This window comes from Chiloscyllium plagiosum, unplaced genomic scaffold, assembly GCF_037043375.1.
Source record: "Chiloscyllium plagiosum isolate Xiang-an unplaced genomic scaffold, Cpla_swu_hap1 HiC_scaffold_15, whole genome shotgun sequence".
NCBI classification, from domain to species: Eukaryota; Metazoa; Chordata; class Chondrichthyes; order Orectolobiformes; family Hemiscylliidae; genus Chiloscyllium; species Chiloscyllium plagiosum.
In genome coordinates this window covers 29,160,299-29,176,661 of record NW_028270153.1, presented here as the reverse complement: position 1 = coordinate 29,176,661, position 16,363 = coordinate 29,160,299, and the positions used below count along the sequence as shown (strand labels likewise).

The 16,363-nt window shown below is 40.6% G+C and overlaps 1 protein-coding gene across 2 annotated transcripts in view; it reads left to right on the top strand.

Annotated features, from left to right (window-relative positions):
• Positions 1-16,363, top strand: part of acss2 (acyl-CoA synthetase short chain family member 2) — a 79,996-nt gene that overhangs the window by 22,531 nt on the left and 41,102 nt on the right. For both annotated transcript variants that reach the window (XM_043710551.2, XM_043710550.2), the window contains exons 3-5: positions 4,334-4,425; positions 12,376-12,479; positions 12,858-12,930. In XM_043710551.2, the coding sequence (XP_043566486.2) occupies positions 4,334-4,425; positions 12,376-12,479; positions 12,858-12,930 (269 nt within the window). The remainder of the gene's footprint in view (positions 1-4,333; positions 4,426-12,375; positions 12,480-12,857; positions 12,931-16,363) is intronic.

Genomic DNA, 16,363 nt, shown 5'->3' with positions numbered 1-16,363 from the left:
AGGAAGGATGCTCTGGCTGTGGAAAAAGTGAGAAAAATATTTATCTGACCAATACCTCGGATGGCAGGGCTGACTTCGGAAGAGGGACTAGATCAAACAGGATTACTGAATATCCAGTGGAGTTTAGAAGAGGGAGAGATTGCATAAAAATCTATAAAACCTTAATGGGACTAGGCCAGGCAGGAAGGATGTTCCCAATGACTGGGAGTCCAGAACTAGGGTTCACAGTCTAAGGTTATGGGGTAGGCTATTCAGGACTGAGATAAGGAAAAATTCTTTTCATGACGAGAATGGCGAGCCTGTAGAATTCGCTGGTGCTGAAAGTGATTGAAGCCAAAACATTTTAATGCTTTCAAGAAGGCTTAAATATAGTTCTTGGGGCTAACAGATCAAAAGGTATGGAGTGAAATTCCAAACAAGGGACTGCACTGGACAGTTAGACTCGAAAGGCTGAATGACCTACTCCTGTTCCTGTTTAAAAGTTATAACATGGAAAAACATCACAAGGCTTCACAGAGACTTCCTGAGATAAAACTGGTCTTTGAGCCAAAAAAGGAGGTAATAAGATCTCGAGATGGGACTTAAGAATGGGCTTGAAGGAAAATAGGAGACAGAAAGGAGGTGGAGAATTTCAGAATGTGGCTTGTCCAGTTCTTGAGTATGATTCCAAAGCAAAAAACTGAAATGGAAGAAACCTCAGTGTTAGAGCTGAGATTTCATTTTCAGGCCATTGTATGTGGGTTCTGCAATTAACAGGGGCCATGAGTTGATTATAGAGTCATAGGGATGTACAGCATGGAAACAGACCCTTTGGTCCAACCCGTCCATGCCGACCAATCTAGTCCCACCTGCCAGCACCCGGCCCATATCCCTCCAAACCCTTCCTATTCATATACCCATCCAAATGTCACTTAAATGTTGCAATTGTACCAGTCTCCGCCACATCCTCTGATAGCTCATTCCATACACGTACCACCCTCTGTACAGGACATTGGTAAGGCCACTGTTGGAATATTGCATGCAATTCTGGTCGTCTTCCTATCGCAAAGATGTTGTGAAACTTGAAAGGGTTCAGAAAAGATTTACAAGGATGTTGCCAGGATTGGAGGATTTGAGCTATAGGGAGAGGCTGAACAGGCTGGGGCTGTTTTCCCTAGAGCGTCGGAGGCTGAGCGGTGACCTTATAGAGGTTTACAAAATTATGGTGGGCACGGATAAGGTAAATAGGCAAAGTCTTTTCCCTGTGGTTGGGGAGTCCAGAACTAGAGGGCATAGGTTTAGAGTGAGAGGAAAGATATAAAAGAGACCTAAGGGGCAACTTGAAGTACAGCTGCAAATGTGGCTCTAACCTTTAAGAAAAAAAGACTGAAGACAACCATACTTGATAAAATTAGACTTTCTTTGTTGATACACATCACTCCACATCCTTATCTATCTTTACTTCTCGAAATCTCCATCGTCCGTCTCACAGCATCCTAAACCATTGAGCTCTGTGTTAATTCTTTTTATAATTATTCACTGTTATATTGTAAAGAAGTTGAAAGTGTGCTTCAGTGAAACATTGCATAAACTGCTCTTCAACTTCTGAAACTTATAGAAACGTAGTCAGAAACTGTAATCTAACTAAGCTTTATCTGCAGTCCTTTGCTACAGTTGTATTTCCCACCTGAATGCTTGATTATATAAGTTGAATTCTTTTTTGTTAGTTAATTGAAATTATCAAGATTTGTAATATTCAGAGAAAGCGTGAAATGGGAGAAACTCTCCATTAAAAACAGTCTGGAATTTGCACTTGCCAGCAGCTAGGTTGAAATAGCATTTCTTTTTGGATGCTCTCGCCCACTTTATCCAGTCCTATGTACACTCTCCTATTAAGGTGGTAGGCAGACCCCTATTGCTGCTGGTCCATTCAGCAGCGGGCATTTCTAAGGTATGTAGGGAAACATGAGGGCTTCTCTGTGCCCTGTTGACAAGTGGTGGATTTAAGATGACCTATATGTGTAGGACTGTTAGACAAGAAGGTTAAAGCACTCCCACAGTAATGAGTACTGCCATTTATTACCATGGTGTCTTCCCCATTGAATGGAGCCTCAGTCTTAGGTGGCTGCCTGGACTACTGCTGAAGGCCAGCTCCATTGAGCCAGGGATCTTGACATGTTTATGAGGTTCTGGTCAGCCATTGGAAAATGTTGGATACCTCACAAAACTGCCTCCAATGGGCACCTCATCCCTTGGGTTCACCAGTCAATCTGGATCCCAACACACTCTGAGCATATTCCCCAGAGGCAGGAATGTGTTGAGGAGCTGTTACGATGCTGCTACCACCGTTCCTCCACCAGCCTCAAGCCCCCTAACAAAGGGAATGAGGAAAATTTACTCCTGAGTGTTGGATATTCAGGAAGGTTGACAAGGCCCACTCCCCCCCCCCCCCCCCCCGCCCGCCCATGACATAATGCAACTCTTTGATTTGCTTTTTACTATTTGTCAGCACAGTGCTAAAACTTCCTCAAATCAGGTGTGCCACAGAACTGAATGCCGAAGATTAATGTAATACAGGAATTACCCTCTGCTTTATTTTAATGACTACTGAATTTTTAGCGAAGAGCCCGCATTTAAAGGCAATGGGATTGCGTGTTATTGCAATATCTCTCCAGTTTGCTTATACATTTTGCTGTACCATCAGCAGTTAAGGTTTGGGGATTTACAAAGAGCTTATTAAGTACAAATGCTTCGGTTTTACAGGGCTTTGGTGAGACCACATCTGGTAGTCAGTGTTTACTATTGGTCTTAGTAAGTAAGGAAGAATGGAAACGCATTGGAAACATCTTGGAGAAGATTCACTAGTCTAGTACTTGGAAGGGGTGGATTGCCCTTTGAGGAAAGTCTAAATAGAGGTGGGCTTTTATCTGCCAAAGTCTAGAAAAGCAAGAGGCCACTGGGGCAGAACGGTGGCTCAGTGGTTACCACTGCTGCCTCACAGCGCCAGGGACCCGGATTCGATTCCAGTCTTGGGTGACTGTTTGTGTGGAGTTTGCACATCCTCCCTGTGTCTGCGTGTGTTTCCTCTGGGTGCTGTGGTTTCCTTCCACAATCCAAAGATGTGCAGGTCAGGTGGATTGGCCATGCTGAATTGACCATAGTGTCCAGGGATGTGTAGGCTAGGCACATTAGTCAAGGGGAAAGGTAGAGTAGTAAGGGGGTGGGTCTTGGGGAGGGGGGGGTTACTTTTTAGAGGGTTGGTGTGGACTTTAGATTAGATTACTTACAGTGTGGAAACAGGCCCTTTGGCCCAACAAGTCCACACCGACCTGCCGAAGCGTGTACCACCCAGACCCATACCCCTACACCTACCCCCTCACCTAACACTATGGGTAATTTAGCATGGCCAATTCACCTAACCAGCACATTTTTGGACTGTGGGAGGAAACCGGAGCACCCGGAGGAAACACTGGGAGAATGTGCAAACTCCACACAGAGAGTCACCTGAGGCAGGAATTGAGGCAGGAATTGAACCCGGGTCTCTGGCACTGTGAGGCAGCAGTGCTAACCACTGTGCCATCGTGCCGCCCAAATGGCCTGTTTCCACACTGTAGGGATTCTATGATTGAGACCTGGAGGATCCTGATTTGACTTGAAGGAGCAAATGTAGAAAAGATGTTTCTTCCTGTGGGAGAATCTAGAACTGTTTTTAAAATTAAAGGATTGCCCTTTTTAAGACAGAGGTGAAAAGTTATGTCCCTAAGAGCCGTGTGTCTTTGGAATGCCCTTCCTCAAACTGTAGTGAAAACAGAGTACTTGAATATTTTTCAGATAGAGGTAGACCCTTGATTGACAAGGGGCTGCAAGGTCATTCGGGTGGGCAGAAATGTGGAGTAATCAGGTCAGCCACGATCATCTTGAATATCAGAGCAGTCTTGAGGGACATTGTATATCCATTCCATTTGAATCCTCTGCATCCGGCAGAATGGGGTATCTGATATAATGTCAAAGCTCTATAATTTTTAGTGGGCTACTAGAAAATGGTGATGAATTGGTAACTATTTTCACCCTCAAAATTCACTGCCCGTTGCCAAATTTTTCTGTTTGAAAACGCCTGTCTTCTCTACTACATCATAGACAAAACCAGGAATCCATTCAAAAAGGTAGAAAGCCTACAACTTACGATATTCATGATCTTGTGTACTGATATATTTTTCCTTTTAAATCTATTGAACAATAAATGTTACTTCCTCTTTCATGTAAATTATTGTTAATTCTGTGTCTTAATTCACATGATGCATAGTGTTAAATAGCAGAAGGTTAGTAGAAATATAACTTTGTTATTTGATTGCAGGGAGGGGAATGATCCTGGAGATTGTATGCAAATAACTTACAAAGAACTCTTGCAGCAGGTCTGCAAATTTGCCAATGTCCTGCAATCTCATGGTAAGCTCCTCAATTAAAATCTCCCTAATTCATTTTCCCTGTTTTATAAAAGATGGAAATCAACTATAAGGTCTTTAATGTTTGATATGACTAATGTGTCAGTGTCTGTGCAAATTAATTACATTCATAAAATGTAAAAGGACATGAACACATTTTAAAAAAAACTTATAAATGAGTGATACATACCCAGGATTTAGTTATCTGAATTTTTATTCAGGATTTAATTAAATTGGCAAAGCCAAGGATGCACATGGCACTGTTTCCTAGCGTTGCCCTCAGAATAGCTTTATGTGGATTTTATTGATTAGTACATGATTTTATTTTGAGTTATGAACACTAGGCACTTCTCACACCATGGGGAAGTTATCTTTAAAGATATAATTCCAACATTTGCTGCTATTCTTAACCTACTGTTGCTGCAATTTTAAGAAGTCAAAATGCTCATTACAAGAGAACCATTAGTATTATGTATTAGTTAACGGCTTAAAGATTATACAGCACTGCGCAGGCTTAATGTTCTATGCTGGCAAATATGCTCTAATTGAGCCTTCTCCTGTTTGAACTCATCCAGCTGTAGTACTATAACCTAATTGAGCTCTGACTCTCTGTTCCGTTTGCTCACATGCTGGTCTAGCATCCCTTTGAAGCAAATATAGATGCAGCAACCACCTCCTTTTCGCTCTCTGGGTAAAAGTTTTTTTTGAATTCCCTATTTGATTTCTTGGTGACTTGTACTATGGTTTCTAGTTTAGCTGGTCCTCATATGAGAAAATATTCTCTCTCCACTCTATTGAAATCCATCACAATTTAAAAAAAATCCCAGTTAGGTTGCACCTCGGCCTTCACTTCTCAAGGGAAGAGAAAAGGAGAAAACATCTTCTGTTGGCCATATCCCTCATTCCTGGTGACTTTCTTGTTGTCCATCTTTGCACTCTCTTAGGTACCTCAATGTCACTTTTCTTACATGGCAACCAGAATTACATACAGTACCTCAAGAGTGGTCTAACAAACATTTTTTACTGGTTTAGCATAACTTTATTTCTCAGCTCTAACCCTCCAGAAGGAAGCTGTAGAGTTTGGTTTACTTGTTTATGTCACTACTTTAGTGATTTGAAGTATTGGTGTCCCTGATCTATTCTCAATTCCTTTTAGCTTATTGGTGCTGAATTTTATTGTCTACCCATGGGCATTAAAGCAGGTGGGTTGATTGGTAAATTAGAGTACTGTCCCATCAGTGGAATCTGCTGCCATACCCACCACAATTTTACAGGCTGGAAACATCTAGTGAGTTGCATATCCCTGGCCCAGTTGAGATCAGTTAATCTGTAGTTAAGGGCCTCATCCCTTCGCTGCTGCTGTGATTTAACAGAGTGGAAGAGACCTATGCTCAGTGTGCGGCGTGATAGGTTTCACCCTGTGGACTGCTGGCTTGAAAAGGGGAAGCTATCAGGGTGATTTTGCATCTTTTCTGGGCCCCTTTGTCCAATCAGTGCATTCCAACTTTGACTCACCGTTTTGCCTTCGGATTTGCACCCTGCAGTCCTGGCAAGATTCAGCACTTAGCTGGATTTTGAGACCTGAGGCTGCTCATTCTGTACGGGTGCTGTGATACCAGTGCTATTCATTGCTTGTGGTTTTGCTGCTGGCCCCCAGTCCACCCACACCTCTGAGGCAGGGCTTCATTCCCAAAATGGACAGAAGACCTACCTCAAAACTAATTAATCATCTTCTGAAAAAACATTTAATATGTGGCCGGAGAGCCGGACTCATCCCACATTTATCCTGGATGACGGGGTTGCCTATCTTCCAGAGGTAACTTGTTTTTTTTTTTGCATGCTTCATGTGAAATTTTCAATATGAGCTACATTTTGATTTTCAGCAGCTCATTTTTGCTCACTCCTATTATTAGGAAATGAGGTTACGCAGTAGCAATACCTTCAGTATTTGTATTGAATCTTTTTCTTGAGTTTCTTCCTTTGGGTAAATGGCACAAGAAACAAACAAAGAATCTGTAATATATAGCAGCCTGTGTAATTCATACTGAGAATTAATCAGATAAAAATAGTATGTCAACTATTTGTCAATGCCATGTTAGAAACTTATTTTGCAAAGTCATGCTGTTACTTAGTAACAGGACACTGACCTATGCAATAGTGGTTCAATCAAAACTAGAACAGACAAAACATGGCACGTGGGTAATAGCAGCTTTGATTGAAATGAAATTTCCTTTAATATCAAAAGTGGCAAATACTTCTGTCTTAAATAGTACTAAATCTTTAACTTTTCATGAAAAATTTAAGTTCACAAATGATCATACAGCGTGCAAATGATTTGTAAGATAAAAAGAATAAATGGTTTTCTGACTATTGTGTCTATCACTTATCTTTCTTGTTCCTCAACTTCTATGTGACTTTCTAAATCATGTTCTGCTTCTGCTTCAGAAACAGTAGCTGATGATTGTCAATGCATACTGTACATTGAACATGTGGTCTTGTTTACCAACTTTATGCCACCTGGTTACAGATAATTCGACATTGATGCCACCCCCAGAGACGACGACATGGTGTTGTCAATTTTCGGCATCTTGAAATGGGGACTGTCTTGTCAGGCAATTTTGATTCTCTTCACACTGAAGAACGTCTTCTCAATATAGTATAACTTATGCATTTCTTTGATAAAAGTGTCAGAGCTGACTGCTCCCCACACTCTTTGAATTGGTTTGTGCTTGTGTCCGGCAACAGATCTTGTGATGTAATTGAGACATCCTATTATTGATTCTCTGCATCCCTATCCAACCCAGTTTCAAGGTGTTTACAGTGCTTTAATTGGAATTAGTCCTCTTCTTTATACTGGAGGTGGTTGATGTCTTAACTGTCTTTTGAGAAGGTGAGCTCGAAGGCATTTTTGAAGTTTTTGTAGCACCAATGGGTAGTGCAGGTTTTGGTCAAATCAGAAAGTGCTCCATCTTGATTCCATGCTGGAATTTAGTTACCATTAATTTTCTTTTCGTTTACATTTTATTACTGTCAAGACTCTGGTGGACCAATGTAGTTGTGTAAAAACTACCAAAGTGACTTCATTACTTCAATATTTCAGCTTTTTGTGCCATTGCGTAGGATGAAAACTTGCTGGATTATGGATCTAATCTTTCTGTATAACAAGGCAAGGTGTTACCATCCATGCGCTAATGTTGCCTGTCTTGCCATCATAAAAAAACTAATGGTTATGACTCAAACATAATTCCTACTTCTCCCACCTTCTTCCACTATAATTAACTACACTTTGCCTCTACCTACTTTTTTTCTTTCTCAGAGCCAATTAGCTATTTGTCCATCTACTTCCCTCCTCATTCCATGTTATCTGACCTTCTTTATTATGTGGTATCATATCAAACATCTTTGAAAATCAAGATAAAGTATTCCCAGTGCATCACTCCAATCTACTATTTCTGTTCCCTCCTCAAAAAGGTCAGTGATTTCAATCAAGCAGTTCTTTCGCTTCTAAAATCCACTTTGATTTTCATATCACATTTCACCTCCTTTTATGTTCTCTATTCTGTTTTTTTTATAGTAGAGATTCCATTATATTTCCTACCACCAATGAATTGCTGATTGGTCTATAATTCTCTGAGTGTGTTCCACTTGCCTTAAATTTAGGTTTTAATGTTTTATAGATTGGACTGGTATGAATAGAACAATTTACTTAATCATTATGATGCATGATTGACTCTACAGTGGTGTTGGCTCAGCTGTTGCGCTGAGAGCTAGAGTTGCCAGATCTGTAAGAAAGTATCTTGGAAGTATTATCACAGGAGTGCCATCGTGCAATTACTTTGCCCTGTTAAACTGTCTTTACCAATCTCCAGACCAATATTTCCATCAACAATGAACAGAAGTGTTCAAATAAGAGGGAGAAAAAGCATCAATTTTTTTAAAGCACTTCAGATTTTTGTCATTGTAATGTCCAGGAGATCAAACTGTGCAGAATTCTGGGCAATCTTGGCAGGTTGACAACACAATGAAATGACCAGGATTTTCCATCCATTCACTTTAATTATCAAAATGATCATAGATTGGCACACAGAAAAGTGTTCATTACAATTTGAACAGTGTCCAAGTGAAGTGGATATTATTAGATGAGGTGCAGTTAATATTTTTATCCCTAGTATCGCTGTGGGTATAGGCTTACTTAAAAAAAAAAGTGACAAGTGCACAACATGTTCTTTCTCCATAAAACAATAATAAAATTGACGTATTATTTTTATTATAAATATTCTGCTTCTCAGTGAAACCTAGTGATATCCAGAGGCATTGGCTGTTCTTCTGAAGTCCTTTGAGTAACTCAAATTCTTTTTGTGGGAATGGTAATACAAGTGCAGAATGAATTTCAATGCAAATGTGTTGAATGTTTGTACATGCATTGGCCAGAAAATATACAGGTATACATACAATTCCAATATGGGGTGAATCTGCTTTTTGAGTTGGATAAAGCATTTGGTATCCTAGTTTCAAACTGAAAAGAATTCTGTGCTTTTATGCAGCTGCTGTCAATCCCCATGTTCAGTGAAGTTGAGAGGGTGGAAAATCCAGTGCAATTCAAAAGTAGCAGAGTATACAGTAAAATTGTGGAACTGCCTATAAATTTGTGTTAACTTGGCTTCGCCATGTCTGAGGATGCCCCTATATAATCATATTTTACCCACAAACATTTTTAGAAAAATGAAAATGTGGTGATGCAGAAAATGAATGAAAAATATACTTTTAAAAGATTTGTTCACACCTTAGCATGGCATGACCTTGAACAGTAATGGAGGTCCTGGGCCTCCTTCACTGCCGCTCCCTCACCACCAGACGCCTGGAGGAAGAACGCCTCATCTTCTGCCTCGGAACACTTCAACCCCAGGGCATCAATGTGGACTTCAACAGTTTCCTCATTTCCCCTTCCCCCACCTCGCCCTAGTTCCAAACTTCCAGCTCAGCACTGTCCCCATGACTTGTCCTCCCTGCCTATCTTCTTTTCCACCTATCCACTCCACCCTCCTCCCTGACCTGTCACCTTCATCCCCTCCCCCACTCACCTATTGTACTCTATGATACTTTCTCCCCACCCCCCACCCTCCTCTAGCTTATCTCTCCACCCTTCAGGCTCTCTGCATTTATTCCTGATGAAGAGCTTTTGCCCGAAACGTCGATTTTACTGCTCCTCGGATGCTGCCTGAACTGCTGTGCTCACTAATCCAGAATCTTGAACAGTAATAGACATTGTTGGGTATTAGCATTTGAAAAATTCAGTATTTTTTTTCTGCTTTGTTCAGACAATGGCAATACAATCTGCCATATCATCAATGCATTCAACCATGTTTCCTTGATTTACTACTGCATTAAATAATCTTGGAGCATCTCTCTGGTCTTTCTGCCTTCAACGAAGGAAATGAGAGCAGGTGAATAATAACCAGGCTTTTCAGAATTTTTGGACTAGGCTGAAGAACATACAGACTTATGATCACCTCACTTGAAATTTCTGTTATGCCATCCACTCAGAGTAAGATTCAATTGTTGTTCCTGTTGGAACTCCCATGACTGCCTCCCATGCCAGATTGAAAAGACTCTTGTCATTGGATTAGTTGGCTCAATCCTGCTCCTCTCAAATTGTCAGCATCTTGCACAGTCATAGCCCATTTGAATCTAGCGAGTTGGAAGCTGTTGCCAATTGTGGCCTCTATCACCATCTTTTACGCCTGGAATCTAGAATAGTCAGGTTTTATATCTGCTTATTAGTGGCTTCAATAACCTGAGAGACCAGCTGCCATCAGCAGTTGATGTTTAGGCCCTGAATCACCCCTAATCCTTTGACTGGAGCTTGACCATGCTTTTGGGATGCAAGAATGTCCATGCCAGTGATCTCTGGGTGTGCAGGGCAGTTGTTTATAAAGCTGACAATCTGCCTATTCTTCCATTAATAAGTTTTATCAACTCTCTTGATTCACATCTCAAAAATGCTGGAGCTCATCCAGGTGGTCTGTTAGCCTGTTACATTGCAAAGGCATGTGACTTCTTGGAATTTCCTATCACATGAAGTGGCAGCTTTTCAGTGCCATTCGCATTGACGCAAACCCTAGCAGTGGCAAGTTCCTTGCTTTGCTTTACACTACTACATGTTTCATGTTTAATCATGAAAGAATGATCTAATCAAAGACAGTGAAACAGTCTGGTTTCATCCACATCAAAAACATCTCTTTATGTATATTTGTCAGTACACTGATATGATCACTTAGCCAGTTGTCTGTCATTGTTGCCATCACTGCCTACAGTGTGAAGGATAATACTGTACCATGTTTTGAATGTGTCCAGTTGTCCATCACTCCAGTGAACTCCTTGTGGCTCAGCCTCTTACCAGGTGACTATATTTTTCTTGCAGAATTGGGCCAGAGATGGAAACCTTCTTTGTTTGAGCTGACTTGGACCACATTAGCAGAGCTTCTTTGTTGGCTAGACTTGAGAACAGTTGATAAACTTGATGATGGCATCTTCCACATCTTTTGTCCACTTTTGCTTTGCACAACTTTGATTTTACTTGCTGTGTTAACTTCACTTTGTTTCCGAATGGTAGTGGTTTTATCTTTTACAGGTTTAGCCATACATGTAGATTGTGCACTATAGTGTTGCCTGAATCTTCTCCAAATGGTTGGCACAGTCATATGACATGCCTGCACGAATTTTGCAAATCTTGAGATACTGTCCACACCTCAGCTTGTAGCAGGTATCTTTCTGCTTTATTTTCTATTCTGTTGGTGAAAATGGCTGACAACACTGTCACAACTATTCATGATTTCATTGTAGTTATTGTAACATGCTTATGTTGAATTCCACTACACTTTTTTTTTTAAATTAAAGCATTTACTATAGTGCATAATGGAATTTAGTACAAGTATGTGATGTGTTGTGTGGAATCCATACTGATTATGACTGTCCATTCTTAACTTCACCTTTGTGGCATAACTAACCTTTCTACAGCAGTAGATGGAGTGTGGATAATTTGTACAATGGAGGATCACAAGTATGATCTAAAGACCTAAAGACAATATGCGTTGATGCCTCGAGTTCTTGAATATAGTTCAGTCAACCTCAGTAGTTTAATTTTCTAATCATATCTGACTTGATAAATTTCCTTGCAATAATATTTAACATATGTTCTGTTATATCTGTTTAAAGAATATTATTTCTGTTAACAATACAGTACCTGCATTTAATATTCTATTGTTTCATATAACCATAAGTTATCCGGTTACTGAATTTTCCAGTTGAATGAATTTTATGGTCATGTGGAATTGTTTTTGTCTTGAATTTGACCAAGGTTAGTAATTGCAGATGATTAGATATTTTGAGGCGACATATACTGGCTGCTCCTATTACTCTTCAGTTTTATTAAAATTTTCTGTTCATAATTTTCAGAAAAACAACTAGTGCATTTCTCCCCAAAAACAAACCATGGGAAATGTTGCGGTGGAATTCAGTCCAAAGTTATTTTCGGATGACCACCAGTTGGAAGTAGCACAGGAATTGACTGGATATGAATCTGGTCATCTACGCTTTGGCTTTTACCTTTGATCGGAGGAGTGGAGGGGACAGAAATAAATCATGTTGATTTCTTGTAACCATTACTTCACTTTTTCATAAGATCTTCTACAGTAAAGATTTGGACACAGTGTTTTGTTTTAGTATACTGATTGGAACAAATAACTTGTGTAGATAAAAACAGCAGTTAAACGTTTAAATTTTAAATCTGAACTCACTAACATACAATGATACACAGTCTGGTATAAATTTTAGTTGCTGCATATTCTCTTGCCCTGTTTTAATTTGGATGTCCATGGATGAACCAGAACCAAAAAATGTTGCTTCCTGTCATGATATATGCAACAATTTATGTCTTTTTATTTAAAATCCACAGGAGTGAAGAAAGGAGACAGAGTTTCAATCTACATGCCAATGATCATAGAATTGGTTGTTGCCATGTTAGCTTGTACCAGAATAGGGGCAATACATTCCATTGTGGTAAGAAAAAATATAGTTGCTAGTCTCCTTTGTTATGATTACTGTAATTGTAGGGAATTTGGAAATTTAAATAATTATTTAATAAATACTTTAATTGACCAGATCAATTCGGTAACTGAGTTCAAGAAATCTCCTTCTTATCCAACAAAAACAGAATGGGACTCACTTTAAATACTGAAAAACTTAGGTATATTATTCTAGTTGCTGCTGATCGACATAACCAGCCCACCAGGAATTAATGGCAGCATCCTTGTGAATGCTGAGAAGCGTGCAACTCTGACTTCAGTTTAGCAAATTTAAGCAATTAAACCTAGATGATCAATGTAAATCCAATTCACTGTTATTGAGCTGTCAAATAATTTTCATTTTAAATTTCAGTTTGCAGGATTTTCTGCAGAATCTCTATGTGAACGAATTCTGGATTCTTACTGTTCTCTGCTAGTTACAGCAGGTAAATAAACAGCTCGTGCACCAAATTCTGCCTATCAATTAATCTGTAGCAATATTTTCAGGGCTCCTGTTGCACTACTGGTGAAGTACTTCATTTGTTGTTGCAATGTATTTGGGAATTTTAATGTAACTGCAGGTTGCATTGGATGGGGAAGGGGATTTAAATGAACAAAGATTCCAAGCCTGTCCAGGAAACCAGCTCCAATCTGCTGATCTTTGTGCTTTGGTCAGCTGGATGAGTGGGGTAGTGTAGGTGTATTGGGATTTTAAAAATGTAAATGAGGTTGCAACTAACTGATCTAACCTCCTTTTCAAGTTTAAGTTTCCAGCTGGCCATGCCTAGAAACAGCTCTGAGTGAGGAAAATCTTGGAGAGAAGGCAATAGGTACTGTCATCTTGCAGAGCAGTATGAAAAGGAGTGTTTTCTGCTTGGCTGCACATACTCCCTCTCTGTAGGACAGCTCTCCCTACCCCCCAAAAATTAAAAGCCCCAGTTCTCAAGCACCAAGTTTACTGATTGGATAGGACCCCTCTTCAATCTTAGACCCTCTCTGAGGTCAGAGATCAGATTCATATAATTCTCCTTCGGAATATTCACACACACACACGCACACACACCCCAACCCCCACCCCGTCCTGCAATTGGAAACCTGGGGTTCTGGATTACTAATCCAGTGATATCACTACTAAACTACCAACTTTATCTATGGGGATAACTTTTTTCTGATTGGTCACACACTGAGAGTAGTGAGATTTGTGCATTTTTGAAGTGTTTGCATTGGCATACAAATATACTTGTAGTTATTTGCACAAATGCACGTACATGGTAAACACTACACAAGCTGCGTTTTCAAAGGCAATTAACAATTTCTAGCCAGAAAGGTGTGACAAGAATTTGTTGCATGAGATACACTGGCATTCAGGCTGAAAGCAGATTGATATTCAGCATTGACCTTTGTTTGGAGCTGAACTATTTATTAGCAAGCTGGGTGAAGGGATAATAATTTCAAGTTTGCCAATGACAAAAGATAGGGAGCACTGTAAAAGCAATACAGGTGGAAGCATGCATGGCAAATAGATTACATTATAGGTAAGTGTGAGGATATTGCTTTGAAACTAAACAGAGCTGAATCAGTGTTCTTTCTAAATGGTGATCCAGCTCAACTAATGTATCATATACAGAAAATAAAACTATCCTTGAAATGTACAAACACTATTAAAAGGGCTAATGAGGAGTCAAGATGGCAGTGACCCAGGAGGTCTGCTTTGCTGAGCTCTGCACCAGAACCCAGACAAAGTGTGGCACTCATCCTTCCTTCACTGTTTAATTTGTTGGAAATAACTATTTCCCAACCCTTAGAATTATTTAGTACCAGTTCTGAACAGATTGGGGCAGTTTAGAAGATGACTAGGGGAAAAGAAGCACGGGGATTTTGTCAGACAGGGAACCCCCCCCCGCAACAATGGACACACCCATGGCTGCATCATCAGCCCCTGCGACCTCCCCCGGGAACTCACCTGCAGAACAGAGCCCGATCTCGGAGTTGGTGAAACTTCGAGAGAAGATAGATTAGTCGGTGGAAGAGACCCGGGCCAGGCTTGAATTGATCTCGGTCACACTGCAATGGCGTGACCTGGAGACCCAGCGTCTCGGGGAGGCGGTGCAACGGGCCATGGCTTCCAAGACTGCAGCCGAATCCTTAGTGGGTCGGATTCTGGCACTAGAATGCCGAGTGTGGAGGAGCAGGTTGATGACCATGAAAATCAAGGTCGTCAGAAGAACATCCGGTTGCTAAGGCTCCCCGAACGGGGGGGGGGAAATGGCCAGCTTGTCAGCTTTCTGGAGCAATGGCTCACACAGTTTCCAAGGCTGGAGGTTGAGGTAGGCTGGGTGTGGGTAGAGCAGGCCCACCAGGTCATAATGTGCAGGCCCGGATCTGACCAGCGACCCCACCCAGTCCTAGTGTGACTATTGACGCAAACAAATAATGCTGGAAGCCTCTAGAACACTGGGGAAGAATCCTCGGGCTATGGTATATAAAGGATCATGAGTCCTGTTTTTTCAGGACTTTTCTCCAGTTGTGATTCACCAGAGGAAGGCCTTTGATGAGGTAAAAAGGCGGCTGAGGGACCTGAATATCCAGTATTCCATTAGATATCCAGTGATACTGCATTTCAGCAATGGGGGTTCGTGTTTAACTTTGATTCATCAGAAAAGGCAAAGGACTTCTTGGATGCTTTAAAATAGACTGACTGGCTTGAATTACATGGACAATTATTTCATTCTGTTTTATTTTCCCTGTAATTTGTCTGGTTGTCGGAGGGGTGGTCTTGGTCGTCTTGTTAATATATATCGGGGTCAAAATGACCTCTCTTTTTTTGTTTCCTTTCCCTTCTGTCCCCCATACTTTGTTTTGGATTGGGGGTGAGGGAGAGGGGAGAGGTCATGTATTAAATTTTTTTTGTTGTTCAACCAGAAGTGCCTAGGATTACAGGATGGAGGGGACAAATTGGTACCCACTTTTAACTTTCTTGTCATAAGATATTGTTTTTTTTTTCCTTTCTTTGTGTTGTCTGGGGCGGGGGCCTAACTCCAGCTTGAAGGAATCATGATGGGATTATTGGGTGGTATGAGCGCCCCCCGTGAACAAGAGGGAAAGTCTCCTTTCAGTTATGTGAAATGTTGATATGTTGTAGAAGCAGTTGTTAGAAGTCTTGATTTAGTAGTTTTGGAAATTGCATTTTTAAATTTATACAAACTGTTTATGGTTTTCACTCAGTGCACTATGAGTGGGGTTATTCCCCCGGGGGTCACTGACTGTTTCGGATGATCATGGCTAGCCATTTGTTTAAATGGTGCACCTGGAATGTTAAGAGATGTCATTCACCAATTAAGAGAAAAAAGATACTGTCAAGCCTTAGAAAGGAGAGGGTCAATGTAGCCTTGTTACAAAAAACTCACTTAACCAATAAGGAGCATTTGAAGTTGCAACAGGGAGGATTCGTCCATGTGTTTTTCTCATCTTTTAACTCAAAGTAGATGAATGGTCATTCTCATCCGGAAAAACCACCTGTTTCAAACCCTAGGCCAAATTAAGGATGAGTGCGGGCAATTCATAATACTTAAAGCTTTAATACATGGAGAGGAATATGGGATTCTGAATATATATTGCCTCCCCTGGCGCATCCATTTAAATTTGTAACAGATGCGTTGTCTAGATTAATGGCCTTTGGGGCGCATCATACAATTATAGGGGGAGACTTTAATTATATTATTGACCCCGAGGTGGACAGGATGCCTAGGGGTCTTGCGGATATGTCTCTGCAATCCAGACTTATAGTTGACTTGAACAAGGAGTTGGGGTTGGTGGGCGTATGGAGATGTCTTCACCCCGAAGGTATGGATTTTACCTTTTTTTTTTCTAATCCACATA